This window comes from Lissotriton vulgaris, chromosome 1_1 (genome assembly GCF_964263255.1).
Source record: "Lissotriton vulgaris chromosome 1_1, aLisVul1.2, whole genome shotgun sequence".
In the NCBI taxonomy this organism is placed as follows: Eukaryota; Metazoa; Chordata; class Amphibia; order Caudata; family Salamandridae; genus Lissotriton; species Lissotriton vulgaris.
In genome coordinates, this window is record NC_141685.1 from 2,138,614,173 (window position 1) to 2,138,637,766 (window position 23,594).

General features: G+C 47.8%; 1 protein-coding gene across 3 annotated transcripts in view; it reads right to left on the reverse strand.

The window, feature by feature from the left end:
- TTLL1 (TTL family tubulin polyglutamylase complex subunit L1) overlaps positions 1 to 23,594 on the reverse strand; it is a 381,222-nt gene that overhangs the window by 298,732 nt on the left and 58,896 nt on the right. For all 3 annotated transcript variants that reach the window (XR_015295929.1, XM_086922194.1, XM_086922187.1), the window contains exon 2: positions 6,780 to 6,896. Coding sequence is in view for 2 of the 3 variants with exons in the window: in XM_086922194.1 (XP_086778320.1) it covers positions 6,780 to 6,892 (113 nt within the window). In the remaining variant the exon portion in view is untranslated. The remainder of the gene's footprint in view (positions 1 to 6,779; positions 6,897 to 23,594) is intronic.

Here is a 23,594-nt window from a genome sequence, read left to right on the forward strand (position 1 = left end):
AACCTCCAAGGGTGCCACTAGGATACAATTACATCGATTCCGTTGGACCCTGGTTCACATTTACGTTACACTCCAAAGTTTTGCACTTATTCACTGTCATAACAGTTGTTTTGTTTGCGTTCATGTCCTAGATTCCTTAAAAATTTGAGTCTCAGTAGAAAATAAATTTGTTTTGGGATTCTTTCCCAGAGGTCGCGTGGTATTTCTTTGACTACGTGGCTAAAAGGTGTTGTTGATAATAATCCTGTCCAGCCACCCTGTTCTGTTTCCCCCTTTGCCCCCAAGAAGGCATTGCTGGGGCTTGGCGGGCTCCCGGGAGGGACAGTCAGGGGAGGGAGAGAGAGGGAGGGGGAGAGAGAGGGATAGTCAGGGGAGGGCGATGGAGGGAGAGAGGGAGAGTCAGGGGAGGGCGATGGAGGGAGAGAGAGGGAGAGTCAGGGGAGGGCGATGGAGGGAGAGAGAGGGAGAGTCAGGGGAGGGCGATGCGATGGAGGGAGAGAAGGAGAGTCAGGGGAGGGCGATGGAGGGAGAGAGGGAGAGTCAGGGGAGGGCGATGGAGGAAGAGAGAGGGAGAGTCAGGGGAGGGCGATGGAGGGAGAGAGAGGGAGAGTCAGGGGAGGGCGATGGAGGGAGAGAGAGGGAGAGTCAGGGGAGGCTGAGAGAGGGAGGGGGAGAGAGAGGGATAGTCAGGGGAGGGTGATGGAGGGAGAGAGGGAGAGTCAGGGGAGGGCGATGGAGGGAGAGAGAGGGATAGTCAGGGGAGGGCGATGGAGGGAGAGAGAGGGAGAGTCAGGGGAGGGCGATGGAGGGAGAGAGGGAGAGTCAGGGGAGGGCGATGGAGGGGGAGAGAGGGAGAATCAGGGGAGGGCGAGGTAGGAAGAGAGTCAGGGGAGGGTGAGGGAGGGGGAGAGAGGGAGAATCAGGGGAGGGCGAGGTAGGAAGAGAGTCAGGTGAGGGTGAGGGAGGGGGAGAGAGGGAGAATCAGGGGAGGGCGAGGTAGGAAGAGAGTCAGGGGAGGGTGAGGGAGGGGGGAGAGGGAGAATCAGGGGAGGGCGAGGTAGGAAGAGAGTCAGGGGAGGGCGAGGGAGAGACAGGGAGGGAGAGTCAGGGGAGGGCGAGGGAGAGACAGAGGGAGGGAGGGCGAGGCTGGAGGGAGAGTGAGGGAGAGCCGAGGCGAGGGAGGGAGAGCCAGGGCGAGGGAGGGATGGAGAGTGAGGGAAGGGTGAGAGAGGGAGAGAGACAGGGGAGGGCAAAGGAGGGAGAGGAAGGGAGAGAGTCAGGGAAGGGAGAGAGTCAGGGGAGTGAGAGAGGGAGAGTCAGGGGAGAGTGAGGGAGGGAGGGGGAGGGCGAGTCAGGGGAGGGAGAGAGGGAGAGAAGGGGGAGGGAGGAAGGCAGAAGTAGGGATGGAGAGAGAGGTAGGGAGACAGCGGGAGGGAGAGAGGGAGGGAGACCGAAAGAGATGGAGGGAGACAGAAAGAGAGAGGGAGGGAGACAGCGAGAGAGAGGGAGGGAGACAGCGAGAGAGAGGGAGACCGAGAGAGAGGGAGGGAGGGAGGGAAGGAAAAGGAGGAAGGGAGGGAGACAGAGAGGGAGGAAGACAGAGAGCAGGAGGGAGGGAGACAGAGGGAGGGAGGGAGACAGAGAGAGAGAGACGGAGGGATGCAGAGGGATGGAGACAGAGAGAGAAAGACAGAGAGAGGGGGAGGGGGAGGGAGACAGAGGGAGGAAGAGGGAGGGATGGAGACAGGGATGAAGACAGAGGGAGGGATGGAGACAGAGGGTGAGAAGGAGGGAGACAGAGGGTGAGAAGGAGCAAGACCGAGGGTGTGAAGGAGGGAGACAGAGGGTGTGAAGGAGGGAGACAAAGGAAGAGGGAGGGCGACAGAGGGAGGGACGGAGACCAAGGGAGGGAGGGAGACCAAGGGAGGGAGGGAGGGAGAAAGAGAGAGGGAGGGAGACACAGAAAGGGAGGGAGACAAAAAGGGAGGGAGACGGGGAGGGAGACAGGGAGGGAGGGAGGTATAGAGGGAGGGAGACAGGGAGGGAGGGAGGTATGGAGGGAGGGAGACAGGGAGGGAGGTATGGAGGGAGGGAGACGGGGGAGGGAGAGAGGGAGGGAGGGAGACTGTGAGAGGGAGGGAGTCATAGAGGGAGGGAGGGAGGGAGACAGGGAGACATAGAGGGAGGGAGACAGGGAGGGAGACAGAAAGGGAAGGAGGAGACAGAGAGGGAAGGAGACAGAGGAAGGGAGACAGAGAGGGAGGTATGGAGGGAGGGAGACAGGGAGGGAGGGAGACAGGGAGGGAGGGAGACAGAGAGGGAGGGAGACAGAGAGGGAGGGAGACAGAGAGGGAGGGGGACAGAGAAAGGGAGGGAGACAGAGAAAGGGAGGGAGACAGAGAGAGGGAGGGAGACAGAGAGAGGGAGGGAGACCTAGAGGGAGGGAGACAGGGAGACAGGGAGACATGAAGGGAGGGAGACAGGGAGGGAGACAGAAAGGGAAGGAGGAAGACAGAGAGGGAAGGAGACAGAGAGGAAGGGAGACAGAGAGGGAGGTATAGAGGGAGGGAGACGGGGAGGGAGGGAGACAGGGAGGGAGACAGGGAGTGGACAGAGAGGGAGGGAGACAGAGAGGGAAGGAGACAAAGAGAGGGAGGGAGACAGAGAGAGGGAGGGAGACAGAGAGGGGGAGGGAGTTAGAGAGGGAGGGAGACAGAGAAGGAGGGAGACAGAGAGTGGGAGGGAGACAGAGAGTGGGAGGGAGACAGAGAGTGGGAGGGAGACAGAGAGTGGGAGGGAGACTGCGAGAGGGAGGGAGAGAGGGAGGGAGACAGAGAGGGAGGGAGAGAGAGAGGGAGGGAGAGAGAGAGGGAGGGAGACAGAGGGAGGGAGACAGAGAGAGAGAGGGAGACAGAGAGGGAGGGAGACAGGGAGGGAGACAGGCAGGGAGGGAGACAGGCAGGGAGGGAGACAGGCAGGGAGGGAGACAGGGATGGAGGGAGACAGGGAAGAAGGGAGAGAGAGGGAGGGAGGGAGACAGAGAGAGGGAGGGAGACAGGGAGACAGGGAGGGAGGGAGACAGGGAGGGCTGGAGGGAGGGAGACAGAGAGGGAGGGAGACAGAGGGAGGGAGAGGGAGAGAGGGAAGAGGGAGAGAAAGATAGGGAGGGAGGGAGAGGAAGAGAGAGAGGGAGCGAGAGAGAGAGAGATATGTGTGTATGCTGGATCTGGTGAGTCAGTGGACGAAGACGTCTGCTGCAGGGGCCTGTGTTCAACCTCATGGTCACAGTTTTTTTTTACTCTAGCCCCGCCCCCTCTCTCACTGACCCCGCCCCCACCGGTGCGGCCCTCGGCCGCAAACCACACTGTAAATTTGGCCCCTGTGAGAAAGTTTGTGAGTACCCATGCTCTAGAATCTTTGAAGCGCTCAAGCGCAGTCTTCTTTGTCGCCAAAAAGACAAAAGCATGTCTATCAATGGTGTATGGACATTCCCCGAAAAGCCAGATGTCCTCAACCAGGCATATCATCTCAGGGCTACCGGCGTGGCAATCGTTCTACCTAGTAAGTCAGTGGTATCCAGTCCACACCTAATAGCAAATTTGGCTGTGTCTCTCCCATCCGCAAAAGCCTGGGAGAGAACGGCCCAGGCCTCTTCTGGGCACTGTGGCAGCACCTGCACGACCGTATCCAAAATGGAGTGGGAATTACAACCCAAAAGGAATGCATTATTCACTGACCGCAGTGCTAACCTGGAGGTAGAGATCATATGCTTCCCAAGTTAATCGGGAGGTGCGGAGTCATCTCAGAAGAAGGCTCCAGAAACAGATCCTTGGAACGACGACGCTCCAAGTCCCCCGTTGCGTCGAGGGTGAAGAGCACCAGTGCTTCTTCTCCTTCTTCTTGTGTTTGGACTTACCTGATGACCTCGACTACTTAGAGTGCGACAAGAAGTTGGGGCTCCATGAACGGCCTCGGGACCTTCCTCTCGAACAAGACCAGGAACGACACGGAGCCGACTGCCGGGCCTCCAGCATCTTTCGGGACCACTCCAGCAAAGTTTTCGGCACCATGGCCCGACAGTCGAAGGACGACTTTGGGTCGTGATCGCGCTCCAGACACCACAAGCACACGAGGTGCTGTTCCGTCACAGACATCATCTTGTGACAGGCGCAGCAAAGCTTGAAGCCGGTTTGACGAAGGAACATCCCTCGCGCACCAGGAGTCAAAGGGCTTGAAAAAGATGTCGTCAAAAAGTCGAAAAAACTAGCCAAAAATAGGCTAAGGGGTAGCTCTCTCCGGATCTGTACTAGACTGGCGCTGAAAAGGAAAGAACTGACATCAGCGCGCAGGGGCAGTGTCTAAGTAGGTACTGCGACGTCATCTCGGCGACCAGGACGCAGACGACTGACACAGAGTCAACTGACGCCACATGCCGACGCGCAGAAGTACTGCTAAAAAAAAATCTCTGGATCCAGTCTGACGCCTGGGGGAAGTTCTAAGGTAAGGAATCTATAACTAACTATCTCTTTCAGATCTAGAGCATTGCAATGTGTCCCTTGCCAGACCATGGTCCCTTCTTGTGTGACTTTCCCCCATTAGATCATGAGAGTTCTCTTGACATCTTGGCAAGTCTTAAATCCGGATCTCCACAGGATCCTTACCCTGCCAAGAGTCTAGCAAATATGGCACCTGTTCTAAATGACCTGGTTAATCCCATCCTGAATCTGTCGCTCTCTTCCGGGGTAGTTCCTAAGGCTTGGAAGAGCGCCATGATCCTGCCACTCATTAAAAAACCAGCACTCGACCCTTCAGTCCATGCCAATTACAGACCCATTTCCCTACTCCCTGCTCTGGCGAAAGTGACTGAGAGGTTTGTTCACAGATCTATTTCTAATTTCATCGAGGAAAATGGACTGTTGCATAGTACTCAATCTGGACTCAATCTGGTTTCCGTGCAAATTTCAGCACGGAGACTGCGCTCCTTGAAGTCACAGACGCCATCAGGGAGGAGTTGGATGTTGGAAGAAAAGTTGTACTGATTATGCTTGACCTGTCGGCGGCTTTCGACACCGTTCCCCACGCACTTCTCCTTTCCAGACTCTGGGACTTTGGTCTGCGGGGAACGGTGTGGAATTGGCTTAAATCCTTCTTAGCCGACCGCCGACAGACAATCTGGGCGCCTCCCTACTCCGCCGAGATGTCACCGCTAGAAGTGGGGGTTCCCCAAGGTTCCATCTTGAGCCCCCTCCTTTTTAACATCTTTATGGCCCCCCTGGCGGTGAAGGCGGAGTCTTTCGGCGCCCGGATTGTCACCTATGCTGACGACACCCAGCTCCTCTTTGTAAGCAACAGGGATGGTCTGTTTGACGATGCCCAGGTTAGGGGCTGTTTGAGCGCGGTTTTTGAGTGGTTTGGACGTCATGGACTGAAGTGCAACTCCGACAAGTCGGAGTTGCTCTTCTTTGGTTGCACTTCTGAGCCCGATTGGAAACCCTGGTGGCCGCAGGATATGCTCCCTCCCACTAGCTCATCCTTGAAGGCCAAAAATTTGGGAGTTATTATTGACAGTGATTTATCTTTCGGACCGCATATTTCATCTCTTACTGGGAAATGTTTCGGCATCCTTCGGATGCTTCGTAAATTTCTCCCTTTAGTGTCCATCCAGCACAGGAAAATCATTGTCCAGGCACTGGTCGGCTCTAGGCTGGATTACGCGAATGTTTTGTTTCTGGGACTTCCCAAGTATCTGGTTAGGCGTCTACAAATCGCCCAGAATTCTGCGGCCCGAGCCATCTTTGGTCTTCCAAGAAAAGCCAGAGCCACTGATCTTCTCTCAACCCTACACTGGCTACCTATTGCTAAAAGGATTCTGTTTAAAACTTTGACCACGACTTTTAAGGCCCTACATGGTATAGGCCCTAAATATATTTCCAAACGATTGTCCTGGTATCACCCCTCCAGATCTCTTAGATCTTCGTCCCTATCTAAAATGAATGTTCCCATTATCAAGCGCGCTAGAGCAGAAGGACGGTCCTTTCGCTACTTAGCTCCTCATGCTTGGAATGACCTCCCAATTTCTTTACGACAGGCCTCTAGCCTTCTGTCCTTCCGAAAGACCCTTAAGACATGGCTTTTCCCTTAAATTGGTGTTGCTTCTTGTATCTGCGTGTCCTCTCAGTGTTATGTTCTCCCTTCTTCGGTTGGGTTTCCTTCGATAAAGCGCCGGGATACTCCGTGGAGTGGCCGTGCGCTATAGAAGTATAATAATAACATAACATAACAATGACGATGATGACCATGAAAAAGCAGATGAGAACAGCCTGCTTAAAACTCTATGCTTCTGTGCTCTATTTCTGTATGAGGAAAGAGACCTGCTCCATTACAATACAATTGTTTGCTTGACTTTAGGTGCCACATTACATACAGTAGATTCATAGAATTAGGGAAAAGGGGGTTTGTGCACTGACCAAATAAAGGTTAAATCATACAACTTCACTGTACCAGTGTTCGCTCTAGACACACACGTATTAACCCACGATGAAAAACTATGCAAATTATGCTCAGCTAACAAGAAAACATTAAAAAAGGTGGGTAAAGACGTTTGAAAGGCAGTCCAGGGATAAAGTAAGTGGCTTTGGAAGTCCTCGGATTAGCACAAGGTTCATGTGACATGGAATATAGGACGCAAAGAGGCCAGCAATTTGGCTCCTGTCTAGTAGTAAATAAAAAAGACCACTTTCACTGGGCATTTCAAGTAAACTAAAGCATTGCAAGCTTACCAATAGAAGTTCCAGTCGTCGCTTTCTGAAACTTGAGTCCACCCACGCTTCTCAAAGTTATTTATGAGCACTGACTTCTCGATGTCCGTTACCCACTTCAGCTTTCCTGCCATCGTCCTGGGGAAACAACATATTTGTTCAGTCACGGACTTGGAATTAGAATGTATGACCGGCATCACTCACATCACTTGCATCAGCAAAAGCATGTTTAGGAATTTAACACCTGCCCACCGAGTGGCTTACAAAAATCAACAAGTGATGTGCTCGCATTTCGGGATCTCTGGAGCCTTTCCAGTGCGATTTAGGCACTTTTTTCTACGTACATTGAATGTACTCGCAATGTTACCGGTAAAAGATCGAAAGGTCTTACTCTTTGCTCGCAAAAAAAACATTACTTTGGTGTAAAGCTTTCCCTACTTTTGATGACATATTTTATTCAGTTTTCGATACACTGTAGTCTCAAACTTCACAATGGCAGTAGTGTTAAAGACAATTGCTACCAGCAGCCAGGCGCAGCTAATTCAAGATTTTCTGGTGAACATGGTGGCTCTAGGCCCAGTGGTAACTTGCATGTTCTGATGTGATCTGCACAGGGACCTACTACCTACGGTATTCCCTGCTAAAGGGAAAAATATTTTTTAGGAACATAACTGTCAGTTTTCAGACCCTAAATTTCCATAGACCAGCAGGTACAAAATATGTCTGGCGGTGGAAATATACATCAAATCTCTGAGCAAACCGCAGTTTCTCTACACAATGGAACCCAAAATCATTAACAACTTAGTTGCGAGCCTGGCACAATTTCTATCCCCCTCTGTTGACATAAGAAAGGCACGGTGGAGGGGCTCGACATTAAACGATGGGTTCAAGGTACATTCTTTGCAAAGACTCAATGGGAAAGATGTGAACTTTGACCTTAGGCTCCTTCACCTTTGAATTAAGCTCGGGGGCTTATTGTATTATTTTTTTTTTAATGCCGCCTTGAAAGGTGCATACTTTTATATTAACAGAATTAAGTTTCAATACTATATGCAGTGTAATAGTGCACACATAATTTTGTGAGGGCCTTTATATTTTTTTTAGAATAAGTTTACCAAGAATATTTTTATGCTATACCGAAGTGGTAGGCAGAGTGGAGAAAACGTGGAGAGACAGCACATAGAAATCTCTTTTGTGGAAAGGCAGACGTAGGCAAAAAGTAGAGCAGATGTTTTGGCTGCCTATGCACATTGACTGTTTTGTCTAACAAGATGACGAAGTTGACGCTCATTTAGATTCTGCACATATATTTATGAGAATATAAAACAGCTTGGCAGATTGGTATTAATATAGCACCTTAAGCTAAGGGAATGTGAACACAGACTGGAAGCTATGTAAGGAGTTTTCTGTCTAATAATATTTTCTGTATTCGTTTGCTAGTAAGGACAAACATTTATGTCACTTCATAAATAGACCTTTTCAGAGTAATAAACAAGTATAAATCATAAATCAAAGTTGAAGGAAAACTGCTTTTTCTGAGTGGTGACCTCGTATTTTTTGCTGAACTCTATATTTTTGCTGGTTTTAGAATTCTCTGCACTTTACACCTGCTAACAGTAGTAAAGTGTTTGTGCTCCCCCTTTAAACATGGTCAGATTGGCATATTTGTAATAAGCATATCTAACTTTCCCAAAAGTTAGAGTATATGGTTAAAATTTTACCCAGGACCTAGAAGTTAAATGCAACTAGGTGACTGCAGCACCTATTGTGCCGTACACTGCAGTGGCAATGACAACATGGCTTCAGGTCTACCAGTGTAGCCTGACTGTAGCAGAGTAAAACCTGCAATGTGTCCTGTTAAAATAAACCCTTTCTGGCAGGTCAAAACCTCCCTGGTAAATATTAATAAGTCACCCCTATAAAGGTCTTATTGCCCACAAGGCAGAGTGTATGGTATTTAAAAGTAGGACTTGTAGAAATTTAATGAAATGTGTCATCCAGTGACTACCAACCGAAAGCTTTTTTAACTGTGGAGGCATAGCTGTCCTATGTGAAGACCAGAGTACAGAGTAAAAATCCTAATCCTGTATCTCAGAAATGGGACTACCTAGATTTTTAAAAAAATATGTTAAGAATTAGTAAACATTCAATTCAATGGTGAAGTCAAATTTCTAAAAAATATTAAGGAAAACACACTTTTAGAAAGTTAGCTTTCCACTGCCTGAAGATCCTGGGGGATACATTTGTATTTGCCCCACTTCTGCCAGCCAGTAATTAACACTTGAATAGGTGTGAATACTACTCCCAGAGCAGAGAACAAAAGCATGGGTGTGGGGAGGTTGTTTTGTTCGTTTGACACGATGGCCAGTGGGGTTAGGCCCAGGAACTGGGTTAACTTCAAAGAGTAAGTGTTGTAGTGTAGTTCCTATTTTCCCAGTAGGCTCTGCGCATTGGAATAACATAAACGATAGCTTAGACGTAGGACTGAGGTCGACTAGGTCTCTATTGAATATGTTAGACTTAATTTAGGTTTGCCAGCTAGATCAGAGGTCACTAAAAACTTTCTCAAATGAAAAGGGAGGAGTGAACTTCCCTGATTAGACAAGAAGGGATTCAGCTTCTGACCGCATAAACATGACAACTTTGCTCCCCCAGAATAAGGAGTATATCTCCAGAGTTGTGTGAAAACAATAGATACCTAGTTGTGCATACTTAGTTTCACCAGAGTGCAGAGAAATAGTGAGCCTGATGTTTTCAATAAAAAAGGTGTTATTTATTGAACAGTCTTCTTTCTCATGCAAGAGAAATTAATTGCTATGATTGCAATACTTGTTATAAAGTAAAGTCCGTACAGTAAACGGAGTATTACGAAATAATACTATAAAAGCATTGATATGGTTTCTGAGCCATATGATACTTAAAAGGTATAAAATATATACAGTTACATACAAAGATAAAAGCTTGACTAAACGTACTCAACTGGTGCTTCTAAATACGCCTACCCCGGTGTACCTAACCTAAGCCTAGTATGTGGGAAGGAGTAGATGGGCTGCAGTTTAAGTTAAGTTAGTTTTTGCCAAGTATCGGACCCAAGAATTCTCTAAGAATCTAATCAGCTCCATACCTTAGTTTTAAGAATGGAGGAGGTCTTGTATCTCGCTCTCAGGACTCGATCTCCCAGTAACCCGCGAGGGTGACTGGAAACACCGGAGCTGGATTTTCTCGGCAGGAGAAAAAGACAGCGTCTTTCTCAGTGCGTCAAATGGGAGGGACGGCTTCCTTCGGCACTCGCATCAGCTGGGCTTCGGATAAGTAGATAGCCGCTCTGCTCCACACCACCGTGTGTTGCTTAAGGCAAACGCTGGTATATTTATACCTGGAAGGTGCCGTGTTTGACGTTAGGTTGGACATAAGACGTCAATTAAAGATGTCACTAAGAACTGATTGTTCTTTCAGTGCTTGCAGGAGTTCTAAGACAAATCAAAACAAAAGCACGGGGAATTCCCAGGTTGCTGGAGGTTTGGTATGTTGTAAGAACTCGTTGTGCTTTCAAGGAGTCTAAGGAAGTAGCCTTGCCGCATTTGGTTTACATTGGTTAATACTAAATATGAAGTATTTAATTAGGGTCCTAGATAAAACACAACACCCACTCCACGTATAATGTCCATCATTACTAAATACTAAGCAATATATAAACATATAGGTATGCATGTGTTTTTGCATCCCACCCCAAAATACGTTAAATGCATTTGAAACGGTATAGATATACGAAAATGAGTATTATACTGTACGCATTCAAGCAGTGGTATCATTCAGATGATTCAAACATAAATATCAGCTGAATGAATTGCGAAAATTACATTTATGAAATGGCTCTTAATACAGAAGAGAAGGCTGAGACCATTTCATCACATATTCATACAAGATTGAAAGTGTGCTCGAGGCGGATTCAAAATATTGTCTCTAGAGTCTCTAGAAATAGAAGCTCTGTTCTCTAAGAATAGTTCTACTTTAAGCAGAGTACCTTGTGCCAAAAAAAGTAAATATTATCGAATTTGGGAAAAATTATTTTTCTTTCAAGGGAGAGAGAGAAAAAAAAATAGTTCCAAGTGTTTTCAGCAGTGTTGTTTTTAAAAGTTGAAGGCCAAATTCTGAGTTCAGGGAACGCTGTGTGCTCGCTACTTCAATTGTTATTGTCGTTGTTAGGGGAGAACATTACCTCAGCTAGACCAGCAAAAAATTTGTCTACAACAGTAGGTGAAAGTTGTGCCAACGCTGAAAAATCAGAAATCGTGCATATATGCGATGCATTGCCATCATCGGTGTTTAGATCAGCAATGTTCACAGAAGGTTGTACCTGTGTGCTGCCGCTTTCATCTCGTACTTCACCGCCACCTACTCGTAATGGTGAAGTCTAAACGAATGCCGTCATCAGAATCGGTAGCCGCTGGGGACAATACGTTGCATGAGTCGTTACTGGACAAAGCAAAGCGTCGATATCCATTGGTACTATTGATGGTAGTGTCAGACAAACGGCCAACACGCATTCTTCTCCGCATAGCAGACATCGAAGCACAGGTAAGATGCAATTTCGCCAGATCGGTCTGAATGAAAGAAACCAGGTTGTATTCAGATCTCTTAGCCGGGCCAATCCAAGGACCTTAGTGATACGGTCTCGGTATCGTATTGCTAGGATCGTTTCTTCCATCGAAGCATGAGTTTTGTTTGTGACTTGGCTTGCCATATCGGAGCAGAAGGAGCAAAAATAAAACTCCTGCTACGAGTCCCAAAATAAGTGGCAGGCCACCAAAAAGAGAGTGCACAAAATTCGGGAAGATGCCCAGGACTGTCTCAAAGGGTGTTAATAGTCCCGAAAAAATTGTCTTAAATACATGTGTGATGCCACTGGTATCTGACATGTTTAAAATTTGGCTTAACATTTCTACGAAATGCACGGGGCAGTTTGTTGATAAAAGGGTATGTATCTCTGTCGCTGTCCTTGCAGCTTGCAGGTCATACGTCTCTTTGGACGAGGTTAAAGGCACAGTTGTCTGTAAAAGAATAGACTTCATTCTGCTTAAAGTATCAATTCGAATAGAAGAGATATTCAGAGAAGGCCAAATTTCCACCTCCATGTCTGGATTGCTTTTTGGATACAATACTTGCATACAACAAATGACCCTGGAAGTGACGCTCACGAGATAGGGTTTTCCTGGCACCATGCCACAACAGCTGCGGTCACTTAATATAACGTAGCTACCGTTGGAAAGATGTCTGAAAAATGCCTCTATCTGTGTAGCCGGGGTTCCGTGCAGGTGACATGAAAGGTTATTTGATTAACCCTTGAAAAGGTCCATGCAGGTTTATACCTTCGCATAGGAGTGTACCGCTCAGTGATGTTTTGCAGTTACTGCCACTAAGAAATACCTCTTTCTTTCGCCACTCTAACACCTGTGTGTAAATGGTAAATTCCAGGTTGATTTGATGTATCCTTTACCCAACCTTTCATACAGGCCTGCTGGTGTATATACTCTTGGCAGTATTGAAACTGAAAAGTCCTTATCAGGATTGTAATGGTGCCATGTATTATCCATTCAATGACAGGTCTTTCTGACATTGTCAATGGTAATCTCTCAAGTTTTTCAATGCTTAGCACCGTATAGTCTGCTTCTTTCTGTGCCAAAGAGATTTGTCTATCAGTAAGGTTAAAGATAGAAAATAATGACGTTATGTTGATTAGACGCCATGGCACGTGACCTGAACGCAAATTTTGTAACGTCCAGCCTAGCTGTACAATAGAACGCAATTGGGACTGACCATGTTGTAACATTATCATATCCTGTTCTATTATATCAATAGCAGATGATACAATGCTATCCAGTGAATAGATTCTGGAGGACAGAGTCGTTAACCCATTGTCCACTACAGAAAACGCTTTTTCCAAATTAATATGATCAATTTCTTGTATTTTTTCAGCAGTTTCAATTTGATTTAATTTCCAAGCTTCATTGTATGCTGCATATATACCGGCGTATATGAAACGTTTTTGACGCTGTTTGCGAGGTCCCATTATGAAATCTCGCAAGTCAGCACCTTCTTTAAGTAAAGTTAAGTGTTGCCTAATTTCTGGAAGTGTGTATTTCTGTAGCCATTCGAGGCATAGCTTTCCCACACTGTATGTTGTAATTATCCCTGGATGTTGTCTTTGGGAATATCTTGGGTCTGGCCTGTTTTGTTTGAACCCCTGTATTTTGTTCAGGAATCTATCATGACAGTTATTAGTGTTTGTGGGCCAGATTAACCATTTTTTCCAATCAGGAAGTGCTCTGTTTTGTTTTAAAATATAGGCCACGTCTAACCCTTCATCTGTAGTGGTGTTTCTGGCTTTGGTATAGGCAGGTTGTTTAAATCTTTTATCTTGGCTAAATGAAGACAGGTTGTTAGTTGAATTGTGGGGAGAACAACAGTGATCAGAGGACCAGAGGACTCCTACCTACCTGCCACAGACCGACTCCTGGGGCCCAAACGCTGTAGTCTCTCCGCGCCGCACAGCTCCATCTCGCAGCCCGCGGCTGGAGACTACAGCTCCCAGGGAGCCTAGCGGCGACTTCCTGTTTGCCCACGCAGGGCGCCCGGAGGCGCTACATTAGCAGGACGCTCCCTCCGCGTCGCGGGACGCGCGCGGGCGACGCCGCGCTGAGCCCGGGCAGAGGGCAGGCCGTCTGCGGCCGTCAGCGGACGACTGAGGACAGGACAGGCCACCCCTCTGAGATCTACCATTATGGGTAAGCACAAACAAACATGTCATGGGAGCCTAAATAGTAAAAAACCTAAGATGCCACGAAAGGCTGATTCAATACTTTCGTACTTAACCTCTGCTGTGGGGGCTATTAATAAAGAAATCGCTAATGCGGAAAAAGAACTGGCCATCTCTAATACACTAGACATCATATCTGGCCCAGCCCGCGAGGGGGACAAATCTTCGATCAACCCAGCTGACATTGACTCTTTGCCTGACGCACTTGTGGATTTAGGTCCAAACTCAGATCTTGGTGTTCCTACCATCACACCCATAAAAGGGAAAGGACAGGCCATAACTCTATCCCAAGATACAAAACAAGTATCAACAGAGAATCCAGGCAAAGGGGGGGAAGACAACAACCTAAAAAATGCACTAAGAAGACTAAGCATACCGATACATTGAGCGAACTCTGGGAAGATGATTTGATTAATAGACTCAGCAATAAAATCGAAGGGCTTGTAAATTTACATCTAGAACCCATTCTAACCAGTATAGCAAAGGACATAATCGATGTTTTGAACACTTGTGTGGCCGGTCTGTTAAAAAAATGCAATATGATAGAGACCTTTTTACAAGAACAGCATGAGCATTTAAAAAGAGATCCCACACAAACGACCCTGCCAGAAGAGGCACATATGGTAGACGGTAAAAGCGGTTCTTTGGCAGACAGCAATATACCCATTGTTACACCAGGGACTAGTAGTTCGGTACCGGAGGGATTTATGAGGCAGCCTTGTGCAGGGAAAAGTGTACTTGACACCAAAAGGAGTTCTGATACCCTAAGCATGCCAAACACCGTTAAAGATACAAAAGGTACTACCATGTAAATCTAGGCTACATCTTCCCCCACAAGCAGCCCCCCTAGTAGTTGTGCTAACAGGGGTTCCTCCCTTGAAAACTAAAGTATATGAGAGCTCTAAATATTTAATGGAGAAGACCAAAAATTGGTGCCAGGATTATTGCAGCGGCAATATGGACATAGCCTCCCACATAAATATGGTGAGAAGGGTGGGCTGGGTAGGCCCCAAAACAAAGACAATTGAAGGGGATTGTGTGGTGATAAATTTTAAAACCCAGAATGTGGCAGAGCGTTTACTCTGGGATGGTTCAAACATCACAAACCTCAGCATTAGACCTCTACCCCTGGGTTTTTTTTACCCTCCCCCTCAGGTTAAAGCAGGGTTGCTCCCAGTCCCGACTGTCCTAGCTGGGAATAGAACATCAGTTCCCGTCCAACATGTTCACATGACCACTCAATTCAATAATCTTTATTTCGTTGCACTGCAACATAAAAGATGTACAATAAAAGAAATACATATATACAATACAAAAAACCATAATCAATACTACAAGTCATCATTTAGGAGAATCTATGGTGGTTTGGAATTATCACGTAATTGAATAAATAGTTTAAAATACATTGTGCAAAGTTAAAAAATCATTAAATCAAGTTTATAACAACCAAGGCATAGAATAAAAAAATTATCGAAGCAATTAAAACCAAGAAAAACATATTCCGTGGTACTAAACAGGTGCAGCTTTTTTTTTTTTTTTAAAGAAAGACTTTTTTAGTCTAACGAAATTTACAGCCAAAAGAAATCTACTGATTCCAAACACAATTACTTGGCTGGTATCCGTTTTTAAAATTCTGCCAGCTTCCTTATGGGATCTAGAGCCAATGATATGACATAATGGGACTATCCATTTTTTCCTTGCTTTGCCATAGCTAGGACAAAAAAACAGTATGTGCAAAACGTCTTCCATGACGTTGTTAGGACATAAAGTGCAGTAATCGCTATTTGTCTTCCCCCAGCATTTCTCAGTCGTCTTAGTTCTCAGTGTTCCATATCTAAATTTTAAGTACAGGGTTTTAGCCAACGGTGGCTGGACCTCGTCGAGAAATGATTCGAAACAGGGCACATTTTTAACCATTAAAAATGATTCGGTTAGGGGGCCGTGTGTTCTAACATACACAGAATCATAGCTCACATAAGACCAAAAAGACAATTTGAAAATTTTCTTGGAAGCCATAGTTAGGGACTCCGGCTCACTCCAAAAATGGGTTAGGCCTAATTTGGATAACCACGTTCTCACATGCTTAAACCAGTAAATTTGGTTACCACTGTCTAGGTCCAAAACTTCTTTTAACCCATTTTTATAGTCAATCAATTCAGGGGTTATCCATAGTCTAACCCATAATAATAAGGGTCTTAATATTGCGTGATGATCAGTGTGCTTGATGTTTAAGTCTAAAAATAATGGAACCAATGGGGTATTGGTGGGAACTTTTAATAATCCCCTAATAAACTTATTCTCCAGTGTTTCAAAAGTCTTTCTACATACTGGTCCGCATATTTCGGCCCCGTACGGAACAGCTGATTGGACCTTATACCTAAAGATCTCTATTGCAGGGGTTACTGCCCTGTTCATGCATTTATTATGTCTTTTTAATATTGGGAGACAGTTTTGTTTATACACTATTGTTGATTTTTCCAGCTGTGGTCTCCATCCCATCGATGAATCTAATAATACCCCTAAGTATGTAAAGCTCTGTTCGTAGTCTAGCTTATGACCATTTAACATCAGATTTTTAAAAAAACTTTTATGCGGATTTAGTGTCATATATTTTGTTTTTTTAATATTAATTTCTAACCCTTTTAAGGTACAGTATTGCTGGAACCTATCTAATAAAATCTGAAGGCTCCTAGGGGTTTGAGAGATGAGGATCGTATCATCAGCGAAAAGGAGGGACGGTACCCGTTCTCCTCCTAGTCGGGGCGAATCGTTATCACAATTCTCCATAAAAGCCGCAATGTCATTAACAAAAAGGGAAAAGAGTGTGGGAGCCAATACGCATCACTGGCGTACTCCCCTTTTTATGGGAATTGGGTCTGTGAGTTCTCCATTTGGGCCCCACCTAACCTTAGCGTAGTTCTCCCGATGCAGGCCCTTCACCAGTTTTAATAGTTCCTCAGGAAGTCCCTGTCTTTCCAGGGACTTCCAAAGCAGATCACGAGGTATTAGGTCAAATGCTGCTCGTAGATCTACAAAGGTCACATACAAGTGGCCCTTGCGGATAATGACATATTTCCAGTACAAGCAGCACAACCTTAATACCTGGTCTATGGTCCCAGTTTTTTCCCTAAACCCCGCCTGATATTTTGATAAAACTAGTTTTTCATCTAACCACGTGTTTATACGGTTTAATATATGCCTGGCATATATCTTTTGAGTTATGTCTAAAAGACTAATGGGGCGATAATTGGCTGGATCGCCTCTATCCCCCTTTTTAAAAATAGTGATAATTTCTGCACCATCCCAAGTGTCTGGGATTTGGTCACCAGCCGCAATCGTATTGAATAAAAGATTTAAATATGGTACCCAAACGTCGGTATTATGCAAAAAAAGGTCACCAGGTGCCTTCCCTTGTTTGACTGAAGCAATTGCCAACTCAGTTTCATGTAAGTCAAAGACTACCGGTAGGTGTGAATTCGCAGACTGAGTGGGAGTTGATTCTTCCAGAGAGATTGCCTCGCAGGTTTTAGCTGCATACAATGTTGTAAAATGTTTTACCCACGTGGCCTCGTCTAAAAAGACCTCTCTAGAGCCTTTCTCTCGTTTGTTCCCCTTAGCCACTAATTCCCAGAAGTGCCTCTGGTCCTTGGTTTTAGCTGCTAATAGCATGCTGGACCATACTTCATCATCCCAAGAGGATTTAGCTTTTACCAATAGTGAGTTATATAATTTTCTTTTGTCTTTAATTTCTGCAGGGCTTTTTCTTTTAATGGCCTCAATCAAAACGGTTTTGGCAGCGCAGCATTCCTTGTTATACCAGGGTTTTCCAACTGGTTTTGCATTAGCTATCCCAGATGCTTTTTTTGGTCTTTTTGTTAAGAGATCAAGCAGTTGTTTAAAAAATATTTTGTGCAATTTAATAAATTCGCCAGATTCACATCTGAATGAACAAAACGAATCAAATGTATTTACTAAAGTACTGTAAATGTTAGATAGAAGGTCCTCTCTTTCCAAAATGTATGCCCATTTAACAGCCCTTTGGTTATTACTAACAATGATGTTATCTTGTGTTGGTAACTGTACTTGTCTGTCGCCTCCCTCTGTGTTTTCCTGCCCCTTTAGTAAGTTATTGAGAAAGCTACTTTCAAGGGGATAATGGTCGCTATCATATCTTTCCTTAACTTTTAGATCAATTGTATATGGCCACAGGTCAAAAGAAATAATAACGTAATCTAAATTACTTTTATAATCTCGCCTCTTAAAGGTCGGTGCTTTCGGGCTATCGGATGGCATACGGCCATTACAAGCCCTCAGACCATGGCTCACAAGCAGCCTCGTAATCTGAAGGGCTATTGTGGTCCCAGCGACAGTCCCATTACCAGACAAGAGAGGTATCCCGTTAGCCACATCCTTATCTTCATACAGATTGACCATACCCGTGATTGGTTCAAAGTTACAGTTCATGTCCCCACATAAAATTACACTTGCATCAGGCTTTAGGGTATCCATAAAACTCTCCAGTTTTTCAATACATGGTGACACCTTATGGGATGGATGAGGACAGTTATACACATTTAAAGGTTAATCACCCTTTTGTCCTCTGTAGTTATTTCCAGACCTAGTATATCTAGAGAGTCGGTATTTAGAATCTTTATACTGATGTTAATAGATACACTGATCCATATTAGTAGGCCTCCTGCGGCACGTCCTCTTGATGAAGGCACAGCCTCTATTTGGAATGATTTATAACCCGCTCTATGGATCTGGTCCGTGGCCCATGTCTCTTGTAACATACAAATATCAAAGGTGTTCATGTAGTTGTTCCAATCGGGGTCACATATTTTTGCACGCACCCCGCCACATTCCATGAGACTAATGTAAACGGGGAGGGACCCTCATTTAACCCACAGATACCAGCTGTTGTGGGTGGTGACAGGCTACCATTAGCCCCGTTGCCAGTTACAGTAACAATATTTTCTGTCCTCAAAGATCTACTTCCTTCATCCTCATTAGGTCCATCAGTAGTATGATTATTTACGCCACAACTATCTACCTCACGGTTCCTTAAACTTCAATCACATTCATCCAGTCCACTGAATACATCAAACCTGTTAGATATTTCCAATGGCGTGAATGGTATTAAATGAGCCATTCTTCTGTATTCATTTGTGTCGTGCCTGGGGGGGTATAGTGTTCCACCCGGAGAAAGCAGGGACTGGTGCTGGTTGATACATGTGAACAGGGTTTCTAGCGAGCCCCAAATTATAAAAATGATTGTCAAAGAGGGCGTTGCTAGATACTGGTTGTTGTGGAAATACTATGGATTTTGGGTAAAAGTAAGTCAATGGGCGCGGTATAATACAATTGTTCGCATTACCATGTGGCCAAGATAATATATATTGGACTGCGTTTTTGTCTCTAAAATTCACCACAACCACATCTCCCCCTATGTCCTTTGGTCTTCCGCCTAACCAAGGCAACCGTCGAACATGAACTATGTCTCCATTGATATTACTGGCTATAGGTCTGTATGAAGATAGCCAGTGCATTATTTTGTTCTTTAGTTGATAGAAGCCTTCCCGCTTGTTTCCCGACAGTTCTGGTACCCCGGTGAGTACCACCACATAAGGTGCAGCTTCTGGCGGGAGTTCAGTGGGGGGTCTCCTGCCTTCGACCCCTTTTGTGTATCTAGTATCTTCCACCTCCAATCTTGGCAGACCATCTGATAAATTGCCCACTTCCCCTGCTAGGTTATTATTAACAGGGATATCAGGAATGCGGTGCGAGGTTGTGGGTAATCTTGATGTTGGTGTTTTTGTCTGGTTTGATTTGGGATTAGGACGGTGTTTGGGTACAGATAGTGTACTTGTAGGCTGGTTTTTAGTTGCAACTGATGTAGCTATTTTTGAATTGATAGAAGGAGTAGTGGTAGAGGGTGTTGCCACAGCGACGCCCGATGGAAAAATATGCGCCGGTGTGGTTGCTTGGCTGGAGATTAAAGCTGTTGTTGGGCCTTTATTTCCTATGGTCCTGGTAGAATTCTCATGTATGGCCAAGTCTGCCTCTATTTTCCCCAGTCTTAACTCCACTCGTTTTAATCTTTCAACTATAGCTAACGTATAGCTCCTCACAATAAGTTCTATGCTATCTAGTAATTTACTAGTAGAGTTTGGAGGAGGTCCTTCAGTATTTGGAGTAATTTCAGTAGTGCACTCAGCAACCAAGTGCGGTGTCGATAATAGGAGTGCTGGAGTGTCTAATACTATTTGTGCAGCTTCTTTAGCAACTGTGGTTACCGTTGCTCCAGTGCTAGAAGAGTTTGACTTCTTCCCAAACTCAGAGTAGCTCAACTTGGGCTTCGTTGGATCCATCCTAGTGCATCTCTTTTTAGGTGGTGGAGGTCCGTGGATTTTGTGTGGCAGGGGCCTCGTGGTTTTGCCTCTTACAACTTTCCCTGGCCTGGGTGTTGGTGAAATCATGACTTTCGGAGCACCCGAAATGCTAGAGGAATCAAGAGAAATAGTGGCTGAATCAACTTGGGTTGAGTCGATAGCAGGTGCTAAACAGTCCCTTAGCAATAATGGCACACTGTCCCCAATTAGTGTAGCGTCCATAATATCGGCGCAAGGGTCATTGTTTATTGTGACAACGGGAGTGGGCTCAGAAAGTGACCTGTTCTTGAATTGTTCAATAGAACGACGGCGGTCAGCCCGACGTTCTGCCAAAAACAAGTTTTTAGTTCCTTCAAAAGCAGCTTTCGTAAAGTAGTTGTCTTCGGTACCATTCAATGAACCCCCTACTTTATCGGGGACAGTAGCAGGGGGAGGGCTGAGTGCAATAGTAGCCATAGCAACAGTGGCAACACTAGAACGAAAGTCGAAATAATTACACACTTACTTATATGAAGTCCCACGACAAGGGGGACTGGCCCAGTCCAGTCTCCTCAGGCCTCTGAGGGCCTAAGAGGGCCCGCCCTTTGCTCGGGCTTAGCCCGGCGCACGCCCGCGCGCGTCCCGCGTCGTGGAGGGGGTGTAGGTGTCTTATGCGCCTCCGGGCGCCTGTTGAGCGTCACAGGGACCGCCCCCGCAAAGGCTCCTGGGGATTGAAGTCCCCCCACTCGGCGGCCGCTCTGGTGGTGAGAGGCGGCGGCGGGGGGGGGACTCTGCTCCTGCTGCTCCCGCTGCTAATCTCGTCCTGGTCTCCTTGCCCGGTCCTCGTAGCATGGACACAATGGTGAGGAGTGTGGCAAGTTTTGAAAATATGGCGTTCGGCCTCCCACAGCGCTCCGGGAGCGCTGCTGTCTTATGCGCCTCCGGGCGCCTGTTGCGCGTCACAGGGAGCGCCCCCGCAAAGGCTCCTGGGGATTGAAGTCCCCCCACTCGGCGGCCGCTCTGGTGGTGAGAGGCGGCGGCGGGGGGGGACTCTGCTCCTGCTGCTCCCGCTGCTAATCTCGTCCTGGTCTCCTTGCCCGGTCCTCGTAGCACGGACACAATGGTGAGGAGTGTGGCAAGTTTTGAAAATATGGCGTTCGGCCTCCCACAGCGCTCCGGGAGCGCTGCTGTCTTATGCGCCTCCGGGCGCCTGTTGCGCGTCACAGGGAGTGCCCCCGCAAAGGCTCCTGGGGATTGAAGTCCCCCCACTCGGCGGCCGCTCTGGTGGTGAGAGGCGGCGGCGGGGGGGACTCTGCTCCTGCTGCTCCCGCTGCTAATCTCGTCCTGGTCTCCTTGCCCGGTCCTCGTAGCACGGACACAATGGTGAGGAGTGTGGCAAGTTTTGAAAATATGGCGTTCGGCCTCCCACAGCGCTCCGGGAGCGCTGCTGTCTTATGCGCCTCCGGGCGCCTGTTGCGCGTCACAGGGAGCGCCCCCGCAAAGGCTCCTGGGGATTAAAGTCCCCCCACTCGGCGGCCGCTCTGGTGGTGAGAGGCGGCGGCGGGGGGGACTCTGCTCCTGCTGCTCCCGCTGCTAATCTTGTCCTGGTCTCCTTGCCCGGTCCTCGTAGCACGGACACAATGGTGAGGAGTGTGGCAAGTTTTGAAAATATGGCGTTCGGCCTCCCACAGCGCTCCGGGAGCGCTGCTGTCTTATGCGCCTCCGGGCGCCTGTTGCGCGTCACAGGGAGTGCCCCCGCAAAGGCTCCTGGGGATTGAAGTCCCCCCACTCGGCGGCCGCTCTGGTGGTGAGAGGCGGCGGCGGGGGGGGGGGGGGACTCTGCTCCTGCTGCTCCCGCTGCTAATCTCGTCCTGGTCTCCTTGCCCGGTCCTCGTAGCACGGACACAATGGTGAGGAGTGTGGCAAGTTTTGAAAATATGGCGTTCGGCCTCCCACAGCGCTCCGGGAGCGCTGCTGTCTTATGCGCCTCCGGGCGCCTGTTGCGCGTCACAGGGAGCGCCCCCGCAAAGGCTCCTGGGGATTGAAGTCCCCCCACTCGGCGGCCGCTCTGGTGGTGAGAGGCGGCGGCGGGGGGGACTCTGCTCCTGCTGCTCCCGCTGCTAATCTCGTCCTGGTCTCCTTGCCCGGTCCTCGTAGCACGGACACAATGGTGAGGAGTGTGGCAAGTTTTGAAAATATGGCGTTCGGCCTCCCACAGCGCTCCGGGAGCGCTGCTGTCTTATGCGCCTCCGGGCGCCTGTTGCGCGTCACAGGGAGTGCCCCCGCAAAGGCTCCTGGGGATTGAAGTCCCCCCACTCGGCGGCCGCTCTGGTGGTGAGAGGCGGCGGCGGGGGGGACTCTGCTCCTGCTGCTCCCGCTGCTAATCTCGTCCTGGTCTCCTTGCCCGGTCCTCGTAGCACGGACACAATGGTGAGGAGTGTGGCAAGTTTTGAAAATATGGCGTTCGGCCTCCCACAGCGCTCCGGGAGCGCTGCTGTCTTATGCGCCTCCGGGCGCCTGTTGCGCGTCACAGGGAGCGCCCCCGCAAAGGCTCCTGGGGATTGAAGTCCCCCCACTCGGCGGCCGCTCTGGAGGTGAGAGGCGGCGGCGGGGGGGGGGGGGGGGGGGTACTCTACTCCTGCTGCTCCCGCTGCTAATCTCGTCCTGGTCTCCTTGCCCGGTCCTCGTAGCACGGACACAATGGTGAGGAGTGTGGCAAGTTTTGAAAATATGGCGTTCGGCCTCCCACAGCGCTCCGGGAGCGCTGCTGTCTTATGCGCCTCCGAGCGCCTGTTGCGCGTCACAGGGAGCGCCCCCGCAAAGGCTCCTGGGGATTGAAGTCCCCCCACTCGGCGGCCGCTCTGGCGGTGAGAGGCGGCGGCGGGGGGGGACTCTGCTCCTGCTGCTCCCGCTGCTAATCTCGTCCTGGTCTCCTTGCCCGGTCCTCGTAGCACGGACACAATGGTGAGGAGTGTGGCAAGTTTTGAAAATATGGCGTTCGGCCTCCCCACTCAACATGTAACAGATGGAAACACCCCGCCTTGCATCACAAGCTACAATACCAGACTAACACACCCATTTCCCTGCACACTTGCAAATCGCTTTTCTCCACTTTCTAACCTAGGAGAAAACGATTGACTAAAAAATAAAGAGGCATCTGTCAATGTTGCAGGTAAAACAAATCAACTATGCAGAATAGTGAGTTGGAACACGGCAGGCGTAAAAGCGAAAATGGCAAATGACATCTGGATTAGCTACCTAAAAATATTTCACATAATAGCTTTACAAGAAACTTGGGACCATCAAAATAGTTTTTCCCTGGACGGGTACTCTCATTTTTATGTCCCAGCTAGGAAAAATGGGACAGGAAGAGCCAGTGGGGGATTGATCACCCTGTTCTCTTTAGAAATAAAGGGATCGGTCACACAGCTAGACATAGGAGGCCAAAATTGTCTGGCTGTAGAACTCTTAGTACCAGACTCAGACAATACATTATTTTTAAATTTTTACAACTCTCAAGACACAGACAAAAACTTTGATATGTTAGAGGAGTTATTATCATTATACAGTAGTAGGTCAACCACCTTTGAAGTAATCCTAATGGGGGACATAAACATACATCCGTGCGATAACAAGTGTGGGAGTAAG